This window comes from Leuciscus leuciscus (genome assembly GCF_965113295.1).
Source record: "Leuciscus leuciscus genome assembly, chromosome: 2".
Taxonomy (NCBI): Eukaryota; Metazoa; Chordata; class Actinopteri; order Cypriniformes; family Leuciscidae; genus Leuciscus; species Leuciscus leuciscus.
In genome coordinates, this window is record NC_138726.1 from 22,115,719 (window position 1) to 22,137,551 (window position 21,833).

Consider the following 21,833-nt stretch of genomic DNA (forward strand, 5'->3'; position numbering starts at 1 on the left):
AAGCTCCCGTTCCACCACATCCCAAAGATGCTCTATTGGGTTGAGATCTGATGACTGTGGGGGCCATTTTAGTACAGTGAACTCATTGTCATGTTCAAGAAACCAATTTGAAATGATTCGAGCTTTGTGACATGGTGCATTATCCTGCTGGAAGTAGCCATCAGAGGATGTGTACATGGTGGTCATAAAGGGATGGACATGGTCAGAAACAATGCTCAGGTAGGCCGTGGCATTTAAACGATGCCCAATTGGCACTAAGGGGCCTAAAGTGTGCCAAGAAAACATCCCCCACACCATTACACCACCACCACCAGCCTGCACAGTGGTAACAAGGCATGATGGATCCATGTTCTCATTCTGTTTACGCCAAATTCTGACTCTACCATCTGAATGTCTCAACAGAAATCGAGACTCATCAGACCAGGCAACATTTTTCCAGTCTTCAACTGTCCAATTTTGGTTGGCTCGTGCAAATTGTAGCCTCTTTTTCCTATTTGTAGTGGAGATGAGTGGTACCCGGTGGGGTCTTCTGCTGTTGTAGCCCATCCGCCTCAAGGTTGTGCGTGTTGTGGCTTCACAAATGCTTTGCTGCATACCTCGGTTGTAACGAGTGGTTATTTCAGTCAAAGTTGCTCTTCTATCAGCTTGAATCAGTCGGCCCATTCTCCTCTGACCTCTAGCATCAACAAGGCATTTTCGCCCACAGGACTGCCGCATACTGGATGTTTTTCCCTTTTCACACCATTCTTTGTAAACCCTAGAAATGGTTGTGCGTGAAAATCCCAGTAACTGAGCAGATTGTGAAATACTCAGACCGGCCCGTCTGGCACCAACAACCATGCCACGCTCAAAATTGCTTAAATCACCTTTCTTTCCCATTCTGACATTCAGTTTGGAGTTCAGGAGATTGTCTTGACCAGGACCACACCCCTAAATGCATTGAAGCAACTGCCATGTGATTGGTTGATTAGATAATTGCATTAATGAGAAATTGAACAAGTGTTCCTAAAAATCCTTTAGGTGAGTGTAATATATATATATATATATATTTATTTATTTATTTTTATTTATTTTTGACATTTCTCAAAAAAATAAAAACAATAATACAGGTCATACAAAGTCATCGAGGTTTGGAACAACAACATGAGGGTGAATAAATGATGACAGTATTAACATTTTGGAGTGAACTATTTTAAATGTGAACTTTTAAGTGTCAAAGTACCTTTTGGGACCACTGTATATTAGCAGATGTAAAGTTATTCTGTTACAGGGCATATAAAAAGTCTAAACACCCTTGTTAGTCTACTCAGGTATGTCACCTTCAACAAATAATAATGACCAGTAGCAGTGGCCAATAACGTAGCACTTCCTTATGAATGAACTATGAAACACTATGAGCCATAACAGGCTGGGAGCCACTGAACTTAGATGACTATAAAATGAAACGCAGAGATTAGAGTAGGATCGGGCCTAACGGCTTTGAAGAGCTCTCTCTGACTGATATCTCTCCTCCATTATCTCTCCTACGCACTCTTTTTCTGTGGTTTGGTTTCATTAATGGGTTTTGTTTTTCCTAAGGTATTTTGAAAATGCGCTCTTATCTTTACTCAGTCTACAGGGTATGTTTTAATGCTGTGTCTCGGGGAAGATTGAAACCACAACTTTTTAAAAGGATGGAACTCTCTGCCTATCAGACTGTTGTTCATTGTCCATGACCCTCTAGAAAAAAAAATGTAAAAAAATTGCAGCTTAAAAACCAGGTAAGAAAGTTGACTGGTCTCTTAGTCTGGACAAACTGGCTTTTCAGAGTGCGCAAAGAAATGTTTAGAAGGGGTAAAAATGATTCTATTTGGCATTTTTGCTATAAAATTCACTATCATTTAAAAGCTTGGGATCTGCAATATTTTAAAAGTTTTTGAAAGAAGTCTCTTATGCTCACCAAGGCTGTGTTTATTTGATCTAAAATACAGCATAACCAATACAATTGTGAATATTATTCCATTTAAAATAACACTTTTCTATTTTTATATATTTTAAAAATGTATTTTATTCCTGTGATAGCAAAGCTGAATTTTCAGCAGCCATTAACATCGTCACATGATCCTTCAGAAATCACTCAGAAAAAAGTTTCTTCTTATTATCAATGTTGAAAATGGTTGTACAGCTTATTTTTGTGGAAATTGATACTTTTTTTTGTTTCAGGATTCTTTGATGAATAAAAACAGAATAACAGCATTTATTCAAAGCGGACATCTTTCGTAACATTATAATGTAAACATTTTCTTGTAAAAAAGTTTATTTTCTTTATTTTAATTTTTAATTTTTATCTTACTGACCCCAAACTTTTGAACAGTAGTATATACATTTTTTATTTTTCCATCACAAATTATATTAGCATAAAAATTTTGTACATTTGTAGTTTAATGGAAAAATTCACATGATGATTAGTCACACATTTGCTTATGAAAGTATTGCAAAATCTTACATTACATTTCATTATTTAAATTTAATTTTTAATATGTGATTTCTTAATTTCCATTTTCTTAATATGTATTATTTTTTGCTGATTTCCAGATTTAAATTCCAGATTTTTAATCCCACATTTTTCCTGTGGATCTTTGGACCACATTCGCTGCATAAATCTATCGTCGCGCCAGACCATTTGTTCACTACTGAAGGCGAAAGTGAGAGAGCAAGAAAGAGGAAGAGAGCGTGAATGAGTAAAAGAGGGAAGAAGAGAGAGAGTGAGTTTCTTTTGGAGGGCATGCTATTGGTGAGGGCACAGGGCAAGTTATGCTCCAAAACTACCCTAACAGTCTGAACGATTTCCTGTATGCTTTCCCACGCCTGCAGAAAGTGAGAGGGGGAGAGAAAGAAACCAAGAGAAGTAAAAAGAACGAGAGGAAGGGAGATACTACGGAGAGAGATATAGAGAAGGAGAGAGGAAGTGTCATGTCTCCGTTTACAATTAACGGATACACTGACGCCTTTCTGTTCCTCACTGATGACAACCAGCTGTCCATGACAGAGAATGGCAGTGCTGAAGAAACAGAAAATGAAACGCAGAGAGCAAGAGGAGAAGAGAAAGATGTATAAGGAGTGAAAACAGACACATGAGGAGAGCAAGAAAAGCCTAAATGAACCAGAGGAAAGGCTAATGCAGCCTTATTCCCATCATTAGCCATTAGCTTCAGTGCAGATGGGCAACTCATCCTGCTTTACCACAAACAAATCCTGCTAACTGAAGAAGAGTGAACGCAAGAGTGCTGTTATACCCTCCAATCACAAGCCACAATCTGCCATTAAGGACAGCAATATTAATGTACACAATCCCACATCCTTTAGAGAACCACACATTTTCTAAAATCTGATCAGATGCATGTCTGATGGAGCTTTTCGATGCTAACACTAATCTATTATTGATTCCTCATAATGGCAGTGGTTTTATGTAAAGCTTCCTTGTGTTGAGAAAAGCCATTAATTCAATTTCATTTCTAAGATAACCATGTTTATTATACAATATAATCGCCTCGCTTTGTCTCTAATTCAGTTTTTTTGTTTTTTATGTTAGGCGCTAAGCGATTTCTTGAAGGACCCAATAAAAACTAGACACTTTGTTAATTCTTTATTGATTTTTTAAAAAGCTATACTGGCTAAAAGCACAGACTGATTTCTGCTGTCTTACTGACAGCTTATGCACCCATTTGGTTACGCTTCATTTTAAGGTGTCACTGATACATTGTAATTATATATTTAAGTACTGAGTAATATTAATTAACTACATGTACTTACTATAGGGTTAGGGTTTGGTTGAGGGTTAGTTGCATGTAATTATGCATAATTTACTGCTATTACAATGGTAAGCACATGTAACATTTGTATCCAGGACACTATAAAATAAAGTGTTACCCCATTCTGTTTATACACGGCATTATAAATGAGCTACAGCACGTATTTGGTAAGATTTTTTTTTTTTTTTGGTAGTTCAAGTAGCTTGATTACATTACATCACTTTAATGCAGTTAAAAAAAGACACACACACACGTGTTCGGTCAATAAGAAAGAATAGTAGTGCACTTTTATACACACACACACACACACACACACACACACACACACACACACACACACACACACACACACACACACACACACACACACACACACACACACACACACACACACACACACACACACACACACACACACACACACACACACACACACACACACACACACACACACACACACACACACACACACACACACACACACACACACACACACGTTTTCCTCTTTCTCCTTCCTGTGACATGACTTTACTTGTAAGAGAAAGAAAAGTGACTTTATTCATTTGTTCCCTGCCATATTCTTAAGTGACTTAAAGGGCACCTATTATGCCCCTTTTTACAAGATGTAAAATAAAGCCGCGTTTCCACCGAAATTACCCGGAACAATTTGTCCCAGGAACTTTTTTCCCAGGAACTTGTTTTGCCCCAGACCGGTTGCTTTCTGCGTTTACACCGCGGTCTAAAGTACCGGGAAGGTAAACTGCGCGCAACTGCTCCTCCCAGTCTGCGACGGACAGTAATCAGTTTTGAGCGCCACATTTATAATAAGTATGGAGGAGATTCAAACTGTCGTGAGCTTAGAATTATAAGGTTCTATCTCCGTTTAGGGTAGTTCCGAGATATTGAGCATCAAAGTTTTAAAATCCCAGCTGGCAATGGAGAGATGGAACCTTTTTATTTGATTAATAACTACTAACAAAATATTTTTTTACAAAAATAACACCACACAGGCATTAATAAACACCTAATGGATCAGATTTTCTCAAAAACTCAATTTGACCAAAAGTGGAGATAGAACCTTATAATTCTAAGCTCACGCTGTGCTGCAGTTATGTATTGGTTTACTAATGAGGTAATTAACAAAACAAAATAGACGAGCACTGATACTAAAGCGTGTTCAGAAAGCTCGTATGCGACAACGTATGTTATCAGTTATTGTGAGATGCCTGGGACGAACGCGCAAAAAATTTCCTCTTTCGCAAATACGCTTAAAAAAAAGCCTGAACCCCGTCTATCAATCATAAATAGTGAATAGTCTTGTAAATAGTTGTTTGTTACTAACCTCAAAGCGCTATTTCAATCCTGTTATAGTAAATTTGTAACATGGTTTGGAGTGCCTTGCAATAGATGACAATGTGTAAACATAATGACTTAATAAAAGCTGTGGCAGAAAAGAGACGAGCACTGATAAAGCGTGTTCAGTAAGCTCGTAATGCTAACGTTAGATATTAAATTTGTATGTTATCAGCTATTGCGGACATTGACCGTGAGATGGCTGGGACGAACGCGCAGAAAGTTTCCTCTTCCACAAATTCCCTTAATAAAGCCTGAAACTCGTCGACAGTCCACCAGTTTTTTTTTATTAAATTCCATATTTGCAGACAGACAACTCTTACTGCATGAAGCCACAACACGAACCGCAATAGATTTTTTAAAAAGGGAGGTTAAAAATAAATAAATGCTGCGTGGAATCATCCAACCAAAATGCGGCGTGAACACAACCAATCAGCTTGTGCAGCGCACAAGTCCCACCCCTGAAAGTTCCTGAACTTTGAAAAAGTACTACCTCATGAGCAGGGACTATCGGAGGGGGAAATATTTACCCGGAACTTATTTTAGACCCTGGTTCCTGCGGTGTAAACACATCGAGTACCAGCCCAAAGTTCCTAGTTCCTGGGGAAAGTTCCTGCGGTGGAAACGCGGCTTATGTCTCGGCTGTCCCCAGAGTGTGTATGTGAAGTTTTAGCGCAAAATATCCCACTGATAATTTTTTACAGCATGTTAAAATTGTCACTTTTTGGGGGTGAGCAAAAACACGCCTTTTTGTGTGTATCCCTTTAAATGCAAATGAGCTGGTGCCTCTGACCCCCTTTCAAGAAGAGGGCGGAGCTTCAAGAGCTCAGGCTCCGGTGTCAGGACAATCTCATCTCTCGGAATGAAAATATCAGAACAGAAACTGTACTAGCAGTGTTCAGTTCAAACAGGAGTCGGACAATAATGCCTACAGAGCCAGATAATATATGCTGTATGGAGATAGAAAAGGTATAGGTGTGTTTAATTACAGTTATAATTTATCTATCATCTTGCTTTTTTCCACTATTAATACAAGCCTGCTGTAGCGGATCCCATCCGAATGATGTCCAATTTTTATTCAAGAGTTTTATGAAGTTTATTGTACTTCACACAAAAGATGAAGTGCTTGTTTTACTGTAGAAAAGCACCGTAAGAGCTGAATAAACACAGTATAAGAAGTGCGCATTAAAGTCTTATCCATAAACTCTCTCTCTCCCTTTCATTATCATCAACATACACAGCGAATAACACAAAAACAATCGTTATGACTAACAGTAAACAAATATATACAGACCTTTTCAGGGGGTGCTTAATAAACTGGTAAAAAGACAAAAGCTTTTAGGTAGATTGGGGGGGTGCATTCCCTTCAAAAACAAAAGTAATCTACTTCAGCAGCTCAGATGTCGGGAGTAAATAACGACTGCTATGTTCATCCTTACATCCAACAACAAAATACCTCAATCGCTTAGAAGACATTTCTTCTGTTCTGAGACAGTGCTTTGTGATTTATGGGAATAAAAAATAAAAAAAATTAAAAAAGGATTTTTATTATTATAGGGTGGTTTTACACACACGCTTATGTTCAAATACCATTGAAAGTGAATTTTGCATAATAGGTCACCTTTAACGTGACAGGGGTCTGGACATGCAGCATCCCTACACATACTGTGTGAGTTTTAACTGAGAAATACAAGCACCCCGGGAAAATAATTGACCAGGACAATGGGAAAAAGTCCTAAAAGACAACTGATTCCTGGTATTCTACCTGTAGAGCTGAAGGCCATGTGGGATCTAGTGTCCACTAAAAGCTACTCGATTTGCCTTGAAAATAGGCCACACATGCCATCACACACCCACAAACATGGTACACAGAATAACAGAGCATTGTGACGGACACGCATGCAAACTTGAATATTCAGTGGGCAGCACAGAGACCCTTTGGCTCAGCCACACACAAACAACAAAAAACAACAGAAAAAAACCCCTCAGGAATACAGTTCTCAGAGTGCAAGGGTGTTTGCCTACACACAAAACCTGTTCTACCACAACGCGTGTGAATGTGCCTGCAAAATCAAGTTTCATTTCTTGACGAAACGATCAAGCTTGACTGCGCATGTGCTGGTGAGCCAGTGAGAATGTGTGTGTGTGTGTGTGTGTTAGAGAGATCACCAACATTATCCAACTTGCCAAAAAAAAGAGAAAAAGGAACAGAGAATGACATAAAACTGGATTCATGGAAGTGTGGTTGACTTTAAACAACCTTTTAGTACTTGAAAAGAAATGGAGTGTGTTGGATAATGGCATCATTAAATATAATAATAGCGACATTAAATATAAATGTGCCTGAATGTGCGAGTAAGTTACTGAAGAGATGAGATGAGGTGGCCTCTTTACTATTAACTGGAGAGGACGGGCTCCCCAGGGCCAATATTCCCTACACCAAACAAGGTTACTGTCTTTCCTCAGGCAAAGATCGGCCTAGTGTCCTAATACCGTATCGCAACACAAATGCAACTTCCTTATCGATTTAAATACACAGCCCCCCCCCCCCAAAAAAGAAGATTCTCAGCTTGTTGCTTCAGTGTTTAGGAAGTAAACACATTAGCACCTTCGGCACATGAAGGAATCTCCAAATAACATACTCAGCTAGCAAAATAAACAATTCGTCTTGGCAACTGACATGAATTTGCTGCCGAGTTTATGCGAGTTTTACACACACTGTGCTGTGTCTTCTTAGACTGCAGAAAGTCCCTTATCTAAATTCACTGGAAACAGATTAAGCTGCGTCCCCATACCACACATGCCACACTGATCAGCACAAGAACATGAGAAAAGAGGGAGAAGAACATTATCTATTTACTAAAGAGAGAGCGAGAGAAAGGATGGGAGGATGCTTTGATTGAATTTCACTGGCTAAAATTTAATTTCATTCATGAGCACTCACATGATAAGCCAGTAGCCTATATGGCAGGAGGAGAGAGAGACGGACAGAAATAGAGAAATGACACAAACAGAACTTATACTAGATACGGCAGCATTGGGAGAACAGGTAAAATTAAGTTAGGGGTAAAAAAAAAAAAAAAACTGCAGTCATAAAATAAATCAATCATGCTTCAAGTCAAGTCAAGTCACCTTCATTTATATAGCGTTTTTAACAATTATGGACTATTTCAAAGCAGCTTTACAGTGATAATAGGAAATTAAAGTAACATAGATTGTTTTGGCTTTACAGTAGCTCTAGAATAAAGTTATTGTCCAGCTAAAGTTAGTTTTGATCGATTCACTTCCGTTGCAAATATCATTAGTTATTACATAGACATATGTGTAAGGTGTGTATAATATATATATATATATATATATATATATAAAAAAAAAAAATATATATATATATATATAATAATAAATAATAATAATAATAATAATAATAATAATAATAATAATATATATATATATATATATATATTAGCTCTGCGCAAGCTTTAAAAACGAAAACCTGTGAAAACGCTGACGGCGTGCACATATAATGTGTTAAGAGCTCGCTCAAGTAATGGGGAGCTATACCATTTAGTGCTCTGTAAGTAATCAGCAATATTTTTAAATGTATACAATGTTTAATAGGGAGCCAATGCAGTACTGACAGAACCGGGCTGATATGGTCATACTTCCTGGTTCTGGTAAGAACTCGAGCTGCTGCATTTTGGACCAGCTGTTGTTTATTTATTAAGCGTGCAGGTCAACCACCCATAATAGCATTACAACAATCTAGCCTTGATGTCATGAACGCATGAACTAATTGTTTCCACATTTGTCATTGAGAGCATATGACGTAATTTAGATATATTTTTAAGATGGAAAAATGCAGATGCAGATATTAGAATGCAGATACTAGGCAAGGCAAGGCAAGGCAGGCAAGGCAAGTTTATTTATATAGCACATTTCATACACAATGGCAATTCAAAGTGCTTTACATAGGAGAAATTAAAATAATTAAAAGAAATAAGAATAATTAAAACAGTTTAGAAAAATAAAATTAAATAAAATAAAATAAAATACAGTACAGTACAAACGCCAGATACTAGAATGCAGATACTAGACATGCAGATACTAGACACGTGACTTTCAAATGAAAGATTGGTATCAAAGAGCACACCCAGGTTCCTAACCGACTACAAAGGTTTGACAGAGCAGCCATCAAGTGTTAGACAGTATTCTAGGTTATTACGTGAGGAAGTTTTTTGTCCAATAATTAGAATCTCTGTTTTTTCAGAGTGAAGTAGTAGGAAATTACTAGTCATCCAGTTTTTTTATATCAGCTACGCATTCCGTTAATTTTGTGAATTGGTAAGTTTCGTCAGGGCGGGAAGAAATATAGAGCTGAGTATCATCAGCATAACAGTGAAAACTAAAGCAATGCTTCCTAATGACATCTCCCAAGGGTAGCATTTAAAAAGTGAACAACAATGGTCCTAGTACTGAGCCTTGTGGTACTCCATACTGAACTTTTGACCCTTATAAATAGTAACCCTTTTAAAAACAAACATAACATCATAACATTAAACACAAATCTCCCTCTATATTAATCCTGTGCAAAAACATAAAATTACACTTGATTTCAACATTTACCCCTAGTCTGAAGCAAAGCATGCTGGGAATTAGAAATCTGCTGTAGCCTAATTCATTAAATTTAAGTACAGCCTAATTTAAATACAAAACTAGGGTTTTCTGAGTCACAAAGGCATAGTACGCAAATAGTACAGATTACTAGATTTTTACAATTTCAGGCAAATTGAGTTAGGACATTTGTTAAGTTTTACAGTGAAGATTTGGTGGAGGTGGGGATGAAAATAATAATAAAAAAGTACCTTGTGTCCCTATAATAAGAAACCTGACAACAGGATTTTGCCAAATTTTAGGAGAATTCCTGAATTCCAAAACTCTGTGTAACATGATCAAAAGCACAGTACTTCCATAGACTTAGATTAGAAAATAATAAAGGATTGTCTGATAATACTGTAAACAACAACAGGTGGCAAAAAGGAAAATTACTGACCATGTTGGTCCCTCCAGTCCAGTAGAGGAAGAATCCATCTGGGTCCACTTTGAGGGTGACGAGGCTGGGTGAGGTGTTGGCCTCCTAAACACACAAATGGAAATAAAAAAATTAATAAAAAATAAACAATTTAGGTGGCATTCAGTATAATTCATACAGTTTTACCAACAACATCAGTACTCCTTGTACAGAGAGCAGAAGAACGCAATTCCCTTAATGATATGAACAACATTGACATGACTACTAATGAAGATCACTGGGAAAGAATAACATGGTTTAGAACATTTATTACATACAACTAATTGTTAATTCAACTGCAACTTAATTAAACTGATACCATAGTGACCAAGTCACAGTGGCAGCCATGCCAATACTGCACGTCAACGATGAAAATACAGCCAATAATAAGCAACATGGCAGAGAAACAGACATAATGATTTAAAAGTAAGTCAGATAAATGGGAAGTGCTTGGAATGGGTGGATGGTCCTGAGGGACGGTGCAATTTAGAAATTAATGTAATGACTGAAACCAAAACCTCAAAAGCCACAGAGCGAGACATTAGAGGAGTTTAATGCACAAGCCACAGAAACTGATGGCTGCATTTAACTGGAATTGCATATTACCGTAAGATACAGTTGTAATCGAAATTATTCAACCCCCATTGCAAATCAGGTTTATTGGCAAAATGTACAGACTTTCAGCTGTTTGCAATGAACAAATCAAACAAAAGTGAGTTAAATAGCTCAACACAACAAATGTCTGAAGTGGTTTCCTCAAATTCAACTGAAAAGGCAACTTTTAATGACTTCAGCAATGTCACAATTATTCAACCCCATTCATGGCAAGCATCTTTAATACTTTAGAACACCCTTTTGCTGATATGACCTGCTGCAAACGAAATGTATAACCAGACACCATGTTCGTGTCAAGCCCTATTCGGAAGGGATTAACTTTACAAGGGTAGATGGAGTAATGTAATTTTACCACAGGACGTCTGTAATAGTAATGGCTAATTCGCATGGGATAAGATATCTCAGTTTAACTAGCAGAAGTGGGAGGGGTAACTGGATTTGCACATCGCTGTCACCCTCCTGTCGTCATGTGTGTATTACGTTGCTTCCTGATATCACGTGCGCATACCTATATTTATATATAAAAAACAGTTATGTCCAGTCGAACGATGTATTAATTAACTTCAGATTGGATTGTGTTGGTAATAGGCACTTACCTAACGCTAAAAGATGTTTCGTGCCTCTAACAAGTGCTTTCGATCTTCTTTCTGATCTTAATGGTATGTGGAAAACACTTGAGGTTTGACACAGACTTGTCCCAGTGTCTAGAACACAAATTAATGCTTTTTCAAGCGTCTGCATACTTGAAAAACTGCGGAAAACTACTTTTAAACAGAAAATGACACAATATTTATGTACATATTTACAGCAGGTCTATTCCCACGGGATTAGTATTAGGCTACCTGAGGTAATTTTTCAGGACCTTTTTACTGAAGGTAAAAGTCGCCGTAATCTTTACTGACATTGTCTGTAATGATTACTGAGATGGCACATTCGGATGGGACTAAAATCGCCGACAAGCTCTGGTGATTATTACTTTACCCCACCTATCCATGTTAAACTAGTCCTGTCCGCATAGGGCTTAAGAAAAATATCCATATTTAAAACTTTATCGACTAAAATAACTAGCTTCTGGCAGACGGCCCACGCAAGTCGACGTATGCCAAGAGTAACACTAGATGTATGACGTAGGATGTAGGAGTAGCGTAAGCTTAGACGCTCTCGCAGTTCAAACAGGGCTGGGCAACAAACTCAAGTTCCTCCTACATTTCTATTTAAAAATGGTCGTTTTAGACTTCTAATTCGTGACTGTTTTTTTGTTTTGCTCTATACTCTGTGCTTCCGCGTTCATCATTACGTTGTGCGTCGAGTCAAGGGTTACTCTTTCGCCGTAAATCGATGCGTATGGCCGTCTGCTGGTAGCTAGTTATTTTAGTCGATACAGTTTTAAATATGGATATTTTTCTTACACAAACACATCGCTTCGCTTCAGAAGGCCTTTATTAACCCCCCAGAGCCGTGTGGAGGACTTTTATCATGAATGGATGCATTTTGATGGACTTCAAAACAGAAATGGGCAATCACCTCCATTATAAAGCTTGGAAGAGTCAGGACATTTTTTAATATAACTCCAATTGTATTCGTTTGAAAGAAGAATGGAATATGCACCTAGGATGACTTGAGGGTGAGTAAATCATGGGGTAATTTTGGGGTGAACTATCCCTTTAAGGTCAGTAGTGGTGTACGTTTTGGAGTTCTGACATACGTTTAGTATGCGCCTTACAAGCTGAAATCTCAGTTCCTATTGCCACCAAGTCGTACTGCAGGTCTTTTGCAGTCACTAGAGGGTTTTTCTAAACCTGCCTTCTCAGAAATCTGGTTGCAGCCATTGATAGCTTCCTTTTTCTGCCCCATCCAGGTAGTGTTCTTTTAACTTTGAACTTGAAAACTATGCTTCCAACGGTGTCTCTAGGAACATTTAGTGCCTTCACTATCTTTTTGTATCCAGTTTCTTGTTTGTGAAGGGCGATGATATCTTCTCTTAAATTTTTGGACTATTCTTTTTACCAAGCCATATGTCTAACATGCAATTAAATATGACACTCAACAATCTTTGCCAGTAAAGATATTTCATGTGTGCTCAAGCACAACTGGTGAACTAATGAAGCCCTTGATTAGTTGCATCAGGTGTGCTTGAGACAACACCTGTTTTGCAGATTTGTGCCGATGTGAGGGATTCTATTCAGGGGTTGAATAATTTTGAGACTGCAGAAGTCATTAAAAGTTGCATTTTCAGTTGAATTTGCGGAAACCATTGTTGTGCTGAGTTATTTCAGTTACATTTGTTTGATTTGTTCATTGCAAACAGCTGAAAGTCTGTAAATTTTGCCAATAACTGTATACTTGTATTTATTTTAAAGTATGTAGTAAGTATATTACACAAAGTACACTACCGTTCAAAGGTTTGAGGCCAGTAAGATTTTTTTAAATAAATGAATACTTTTTTTCATCAATTACGCACTAAGGATTTTTCAACTAAAAACGTACAACTTTTTATGCGTTTTGGCTGTTCATTGACATGACAAAGTCGTTTAGGGTACCTGAAAACAAGTTTTCAAAGTGTACGTTTTTGAAAATGTTCAAAGTGTACGTTTTTGTTGTCTCCGTGTAAACAACAAAAATACGAAAACGATGATGTCATGCACATGCGTATAACATTTTCAGTCTATAGTGTTTCAACGCCATCTAATGGCCTGGCAGCAACATACAGCGATTTTAGCTGTTTTCGCGGATCTGTGTGAATGGGGATCGTTTTGACAATGGTGTCGTCTGTATGCCGAAAACTTCTCTGTTTTAAGCATATTGTTGTCGTGTAAATGTATCCTAAATTGACCAATAGTGAGAGAATAAATAAAGATATTTATAAATTTCAAATCTATATTATTTAAATATTTCTGTGTATTTATTATAAATGTATCATGGTTTCACAAAAATATTAAGCAGCACAACCGTTTGGACGAGAATATCTTTTCATGAGCACCAAATCAGCATTAATGATTTCTGATGGATCATGTGACACTGAAGACTCGAAAAAAATCAGCTTTGCCATCACAGGAATAAATTACATTTTAGAATATATTAAAATACAAAACAGTTATTTCAAATTGCAATAATAATTTTAAATCATTAAAAAAATAAATGCAGCCTTGTGAGAAGGAGAGAATAATTTTTTGTAGCATTTTAATAATTAATAAATGTTTCATTATTTAACTGGGCAGCCAAACGTTTTTACATAAAGTTGAACTGATTTCTCACAGTTTACCTTACTCTACTGTGAGTGTGAAAAAAATCTGTCAAAAGAAGCCCCACACCCTGTCTGCATTTGGCACGGTGGGATAAGACTTTTAAGTTTTCAGGTGACAGCATGAGTTTGCACACTTCAGTCGGTTACACAAAATAACAAAAAGTGGCTCATCGGTCATCACATAATCGGGTCAAACAAGATATCAGTTAAGTAGGAAATCAAATCATAAAGTTGTAATTAGTAGGGAAATCTCTAAACAATACAAATATAGTAAAATATAAGAACTACAGAAACACCAGTTTCCCATTCCAATATGCGTGACCATACGGTTGATATGTCTATAAAGGGTGAAAATAGCCAGATGGTAGTACAGACTGAAGTATGACAATAGAGGGAATCTGAGAGTGGATTATGAGGATGACCATGGGGATATTTAATTTCTTCATCAAGCAGATATGGTAAAAATTATTTTAAAAAGTAAATAATAATAATGGAATTTAAAATACAATTTCATAAATGTTACTCACACATACATTTATGCAGTATTTTATTTGGCTTATTGTACTGGAAAGGAACTGATTGGTAATGAAAAGTGATCGTTACAAATCAGAATGGTGCCGGGCAGTCTTCACATCCAAATATGTCAACTTTCTTACTAAATAGCAAAAAAAAACAAAAAAAAAAGCAACAAAAAAAAACACATTAGTGTAGCATGTCTTCATAAAAAAAGTAGTCAAAAAGTACCTGGATGACCTATATATTGTGCAATATTTAGCAATCTTTTAAAGTACGCATACAAAGGAAACTTTACTATCCCATGAGGCCTTGGGAAAGGACTTGCGAGGAAGCAACACAATTTACATTGCAATGCCAAAATGGCAGATCATGTCAAGAACTAAGTTCTTCCTCAAATGTAGTACGTTGACTGTATGCGATTTAGAAAATCAAGCAAGTGTAGCTGGTATTTGCATTCACACACCTACATAGTGTATGATTTAGATCTAAGAGAGTGTTTACACAGTAACACATGTATAAAAGCACTTTGAAAAGGTTGGTTGTACCTGTCAGCCAAACCAAAAAAGTTGGAAAAACTCTGATTTGAACATCCAGTATCTCAAGTAAAAAAAAAACAATTTGCTAAAAAGAAAGCTCTATTTGCAATTGCATGTTTCTTTTTTATTTATTTTTTTATTAAAAATTCTTCACTCGTCAATTACTAAAAAATATTTCAAAGACACTACATCCGGGCACTTAATCTAATGTGCTTGGACAATCCGTTAAGAGCTAATCTCATCTGTATGTGTTAGCAGTGAAGTGACGTGCGGCTGCTGATCTATAGATGTAGTCTTGTGGTATGTTTGCATAATGATTAAATTAATCTAGGAGCACAGATTTCTTTTACAACTTCTCTGAAAAACCCCACCCAGTGCTGAGACACACACACACACACACACATACACCTGTCTCTAAACAAAATCAAACGCATTTGCATGCTGACTGCTTTTTATGTTTGCATAAACAAATGTTAGTGTTGCAATACTACTGCTGAATAAGCTTTATTTAAAAGCACATGTGCGCACAGAGCTCTCAAAAACATCAGGTGAGCTGAATATAGTATAAAAGACAGCAGAAAAAAGTTGACAGACAGCATATGAGAGAAAGAATGAGAAGTAGCAGACCTTGGTCTGGGTAAACAGCATATTTGATTTGACATTAAAACAAGGTTATGAAGGAAAAATGTCCAGTGCGTTTAACAGATTGTACGGTTTTAAAGGGATAGCTCACACAAAAATAATTATACCCTTATGTCATTACCAAACTGTGTGACTTTTTCTTCAGTGGAACACAAAGAAAAATATTTCAAGAAATGTCTCTTTTTTTCAATACAATGGAAGTCAATGGTCACCAAAGTATGGTTACCAATATTCTTCAAAATGTCTTCCTTTGTGTTCAGGCAAAAGAAAGCAATCATTGCCATTTTGGAACGACATATGGGTGAGTAATTGATGAAAGGATTTTAATTTTGGGGTGCTTGGTTACTATACTCTTCACAAACTGGTGTTTTTGGTGCACTGGGAATGTTTTGGAAAGACAAAACAGGGTAAAACAACATAACTTGAACGTGTGGAAGAGAGAGAAGTGACCTTCACCCTGTAAGGGTCTCATTAGTGTGTGTGTATACACAGACTTATAAAAACCGTCAAGCTTCTCTGACTCCCAATGTCAAGCCCTAATGATCTGACACATACACACACACAAACAAAACCAAACCCTTACACGAAAATAACTTTTTACATTAAAAAAGTAATAAAAAGTAATTTATTAATAAATGCATCTTTTATACATGTTTTTTTTTTTTGCTTTTTATCTTTGACAATGACCACTAATGAAGGTTCTGTCATATTTTGCTAATATGCGAAGAGAACTTTATCCACGTTTTTCCAAATTACAGCTTCATCTTTGTATGGTTGACGTGCACACGTCAGAGAACTTTAAATGGATATTTGGGTAAACCATTAAAGTGAACTGAAGCTTGTGGCCTGCAAACGACAGCAGTGCGTGCATTCTCTCAGACAGAGGCGCACACAGTTAATGCATCAACAATGTCAGCTATTTCAGTGGGTGAGCGGCCCGCTCTCTTGGCTCTTGGGTGTATTTGGCTTCCAATATTTACTTGCTTTTATAGCCCTTACATAATGCACATAACACACACAAACTACGACATGACTGACTTTAACACCTCAAAGTCTGGGAATGCAGGACAAGTGGACAGAGAATGACAGAGGAACAAAGAAAGATTTTACAGAGAATATCTGCATAATCAAAGCTATCAAACTAAATAAGGGTTTAGTTCGCCAGCATGTATATTATATGCGCCGCCTTGTCAACATGCAGCTTTTTATGTCTAGACTTCACCTTTGGACTCACCAGATTAGCAGGTCATGGACACTTCAGGTAAGTGAGGGATAATATATAGATAAATATTAAAAAGTTATGCATATTGTAATACAACGCACAAGGCCTGTTCACACCAACACAAATGTTTGGTCCAGTTTGCAAGAAATTTGTCTGTTCAGAGTTCAGACAATGGCTGCGTCCGAAATCATAATACTCTCGAGTAGATCTTTATTTTGAATAAGTAATTACTTGACGGTCGCTAAAAAGTACGTTCAACATAGTATGAATAATATGTGTAGAATGAATGTAATCTGGACGTACAACATTCGCTATATTGTCATTCTCATGTGACCTACCAGCGTCAGTTACGTCACTTCACAGCCATTCATAAATCCTCTCCCGTGGCCTCATGGGATAGTAAAGTGTCCATCTAATACACACTTCAGAATCTCGCCGGAAGTAGTAGGTCATCCCTGTGATTTTTGCCAACTCTTTAATGAGTACTGTGAATTCGGTCATACTTCATTTCTTACATACGCCCCTTTCACACAGAGATTCCGTAAAATACACGGATAAAGTGACCCGGGATTTGACCCGGGTTTGTTTGATTTTGGTTCATTCACACTGCCAGTGATTTTCCGGAATCAGAGAGTGCGTTCACACACAACCCGTAAAAATCCCGTAAAGACACGTGACATCGATGTGACTTGTAATCTCAGCAGCGTGTTAAGTTTGCTTATGAGCTGCGATCTCTCTGCGAACCACGCTTGTGCATTTTTTTCTCTGATTCGATCATAAAATTGCGCTTTACGTACCGTTTCACAGCTGGCGAACGATCGCGGCTTCAGCGTCATCACTACGACACGGCATTATTTCGGCTTTTGTTCACACAGCGCGCGTTCCGGGAATGAACACGGCAATGTTACTAGGTCCCCAACACGGCATCGCGTTTGCGTTCACACAGAAGGCGCTCTGGCAATTTCCTGGCAATTTCCCGGGTTCAAAGCGCTGTGTGAAAGGGGCTATACTGTTTTTCACCTACTATATAGTAGGGAAGTATATATTTTGGATATAAAAATAAAATAAAATAAAAAGCCAGACAGGCTGGTTAAAATTGCAACTTCACTCTCTGACAGTAGGTGAAGCTTATTGAAAATCTGAAATATCATGGTTACCCCAGTGCACAAATCGCTACACAACTTTCCGTGTCACGCAGAAGAAATTAAGTCAAACAGTATTTACATGTTTTCAAACAGCCAGCCAGTATCCATTTATCATAATTTAATGAAAAAGTGTGACCAGCGCGGTCTTCGGTAGTCTGTTCCACAAAATATTGAAATTCATACAAATTTGTGATGACAAGAGCATTCGTAAATGACGACAATATTCATTTTAGAGTAAATTAACCTTTAAACGCATTTACCAAGAAGGATAAAAGTGACTGTTGAAAACAAAGAACGACAGAGTGGGAAGAAAATGCCAAAGACGTCCCAGGTTAAAGTAAAGAAAGAAAGGAGGAAGAGAGACATTTTCTGATGCAATTAAAAACTGATTTACAGCAAACTTTCATAATAGCGAATGACTTGGTCTAAATTACACACACACACACACACACAAAGGTCTCCTTCCTGAATGAGAGGGCGAAACTGAAGGAGAGGAAAGGCTGGAGGGGGCGAGCAGAGGTCAAACACACCCATATGTGAACTGTGGGTCACCGACTCTTGACACATGTTCTGTTTGAGCATGCAATACGCCTCTGTTCCTCATGTTCTTCCTCGGTCTGTCTTCATCTTGCTGAAAGTGTGTGGAGGCTTGTTTTGCAGTGAGGTGAGACTCCATTAGCAGTGTAGTAAGAGTCAACAAACGCAAATACAGCTGCAGTGGGCCACCTGGATGAGTGTTACCCTCTCAGCCCTTTCCAGGAAACTGTTCATAGACGGCTCTTATCCTGAATAATCACCACGCGCAACCGAAAAGCTCCTGGATGCAGAGCTCCCGGATTATGTATTTTCTTGTGTTTGTGCTTTGTTGCTACTTGTTTCCTGTATCATCTCAAATCGCTGAATTGTTTTCTGGCAGCAAACCAAAATAACATGCTGGTATGAGGTCGGTCTAGTTTTGCATGTTGCAAACCACATCAACCCCTTGCATTGTGCATCTGTGAGCACCAAGGGCGTTTCTCCCCGGAGAAGGCAGGGAGGCAGTGTATACACAACAAATTTCTGATGAGAAATAATCAACAATACAAACAATATTATGAAATATAAAATGAAAATATGTTCTTCTAAAGCAATACTGCCCTAGAGTAACAGTCGAGTTTCAGGTTTCCTCCCTTGCGCTCACTGCATTCTCAATGATGTCCAAAAGTGAAACATGAATATGAGGTGGACCTACATACAGCTGTGATTGGCTGATTACCTATTACGTTTGCAACAGGTATGCAAATCATCTAGAACTGGTGGAAATGGATGGATTAATAGTTACAAAGTAAACAACTCACCCACTATATCATCAAAACAAACTTGATCACGTAATGATCTGCAAAGTCGATTTTAATGAACATTCAGCTTAAGATAGTTCTTTGCTGATAGTGTCATACAAATGCTATCCCATATACCTTAATCTGGAAACAGAGTAATAATCAAATGGAAATAGCACACAATTTGACTTATTGGATAAAAAACAAAAAAAACTCTTTGCCTCCACATTTTTGGTGTGCATGCAAACATCTAAGAATGTGTGGTGTGTCGTATGACAAACACCAGATAGACGTGTGAGGAATGAAGAAATAAAAAGAGAAAAATGTGGGAAGACGAGCAAAAAAAACAAAATGAAAAACATGAGGAGGAAATGAATGAGAGGAAAATGTGAAGCCACAAAAACATATTTGTTTAATTTTCTGAAGAAAACAGGAGTGGCTCTTACAATTGTAAAAGTATAGCCTAGTCTTTGTATGAGTCTAGGAATCTTTAATATGTGTTACAGCACACTTGTAATCTACTGGGTGGTTTCCAGGGCGTTGCTAATTGGCTTTAGCATGTTGCTAGGTGGTTGCTATGGTGTTCTGGTTGGTTGCTTACAGGCCAAAAAAGTAAAAGGAGCCAAAGAATGGAAAATGTGATACAAATCAGATTCTTTCTAAGCATGGTCATGAGTCTCTATACACAAACACACGCTGCCTCAATTAGGATATTTAAGGAACCAACAAAACAAACAACATTAATATTATAATATGTGGAGCAATTCCCTTCACAGGACGTGCCAAGCTCTAGTGTACAAATGCGCACCAGACATGACTAAACATGCATAGCTCCCTTCTTCCTCAAAGTCAAATAGAGTCTCTTAAGCACACACACAGATTTTGTCACACTCAGTATAGTCAAAACAACAATATTTACCCTGAGACACATTACTTATAGCCTGTGACATTTCCAGATTTACATGCACGTGTTGAGTGCAATAAAGCAGTTAGCATTAGTACATGAAAAGAAATGAGAAAGGGGAAGTAAAAATGAAACTGGAAAGAGACTGGTAAGCGAAAGAGACAGCAAGTGGGCCATCAGGAAGAGAAGTAGAATCTAGCGTTCATCAGATGTTCAGTCTCTTAGGGTTTCCTGTGATTTTCTCCTCTCTGCCTACATGGTCTCTCATTTCTCTGCGCCTCAGAGTTCCAGGCGTCACTTGCTCACTTCTCAATATTTTTCCTCCATGTTATCTCCTTGTTTGGCCTCCGTGTGTGAAACCTCTCTCCGCTCACGCACAGTTCGCCCTCCCTCCTTCCCTCTTTTGCTCTCAGAATTATCCTCCTACACCAGCCAAACTTTTAACTCAGTCACCCTGTGTGTCCAAGTCGCTGCTGTTTTTCTGCTCCATTGAAAGAAATACTAGCATAGTTTCTTGCAGTTCACACAGTTAATCACAAACCCTAAATACTTCCTTTGGAATTCCCTCAGAGAGAAAAGCATAAATAATATAGTCCCTGTGAATCCTATCAGATTGGTTTGTTTAGACACAGGGTATCTTCATTACAAACTGTCCTTAATGGGTTTGGACAACATTTATATTTCTGCATGAGAAGCAGTTATGCAAGACAGCTACATCTGTACTGTACTGAGAGACTCTTTCTCTCTCTCACACACACAAAGATATGCAGAATTTGTCACTGTGTCATAGAAACAGTCATATATCTCTTCACGGCTCCATAATATTCCCATAACTACGACCCTCAGTGCTCACTTTTCACCCCAGACACCTGTCAAGCGGAAGACAGGATAAATTTGCAAGTCAAAGTTCACAGCTAGCTGATGTGCTTAGGGGCATTAGTACTATAACACAGTCTTCACTGAACTACAACCAAGGACTTAATTATCCATCTTAAATTTTAAATTACTCCGTTAGGTGTCTTGCTCAAGAGCACCTCAGTCATTTCCTGTCTGTACTGGGAATCAAACCCCTGTCTATAGTATAATAATTAGTATGGATGAAATTCGGAACAATGCATTTAAACAGAGCCGGTTTAAAAGAATGATGGTTCATTTGTTCATTTTACTGTTCAAAAGTTTGGAGTCGGCAAGATATTTCTTACGCTCACCAAGACTACATTTATTTGATCATAAAAACAGTAATATTGTGAAATATTATTACAATTTAAATGAACTGTTTTCTATTTTTATATATTTTCAAATGTGACTTATTCTTGAAATGGCAAAGCTGAATTTTCAGCAGCAATTAATTCAGTCTTCAGTGTCACATGATCCTATGTAATTTTCGTTTATCTACAGGCCAGATCTAGAATTCTTAAATGAAATAAAGATCATTTATTAAAAAAAGATTATTTTTGATGAATTAACCAGAGTGAGTGAGA

The 21,833-nt window shown here is 37.6% G+C and overlaps 1 protein-coding gene across 5 annotated transcripts in view; it reads right to left on the reverse strand.

Annotated features, from left to right (window-relative positions):
- The window catches only part of plcb3 (phospholipase C, beta 3 (phosphatidylinositol-specific)), a 70,169-nt gene that overhangs the window by 41,862 nt on the left and 6,474 nt on the right, over nucleotides 1–21,833 (reverse strand). For all 5 annotated transcript variants that reach the window (XM_082151547.1, XM_082151544.1, XM_082151543.1 and 2 more), the window contains exon 2: nucleotides 10,195–10,278. In XM_082151547.1, coding sequence (XP_082007673.1) covers nucleotides 10,195–10,278 — 84 coding nt within the window. The remainder of the gene's footprint in view (nucleotides 1–10,194; nucleotides 10,279–21,833) is intronic.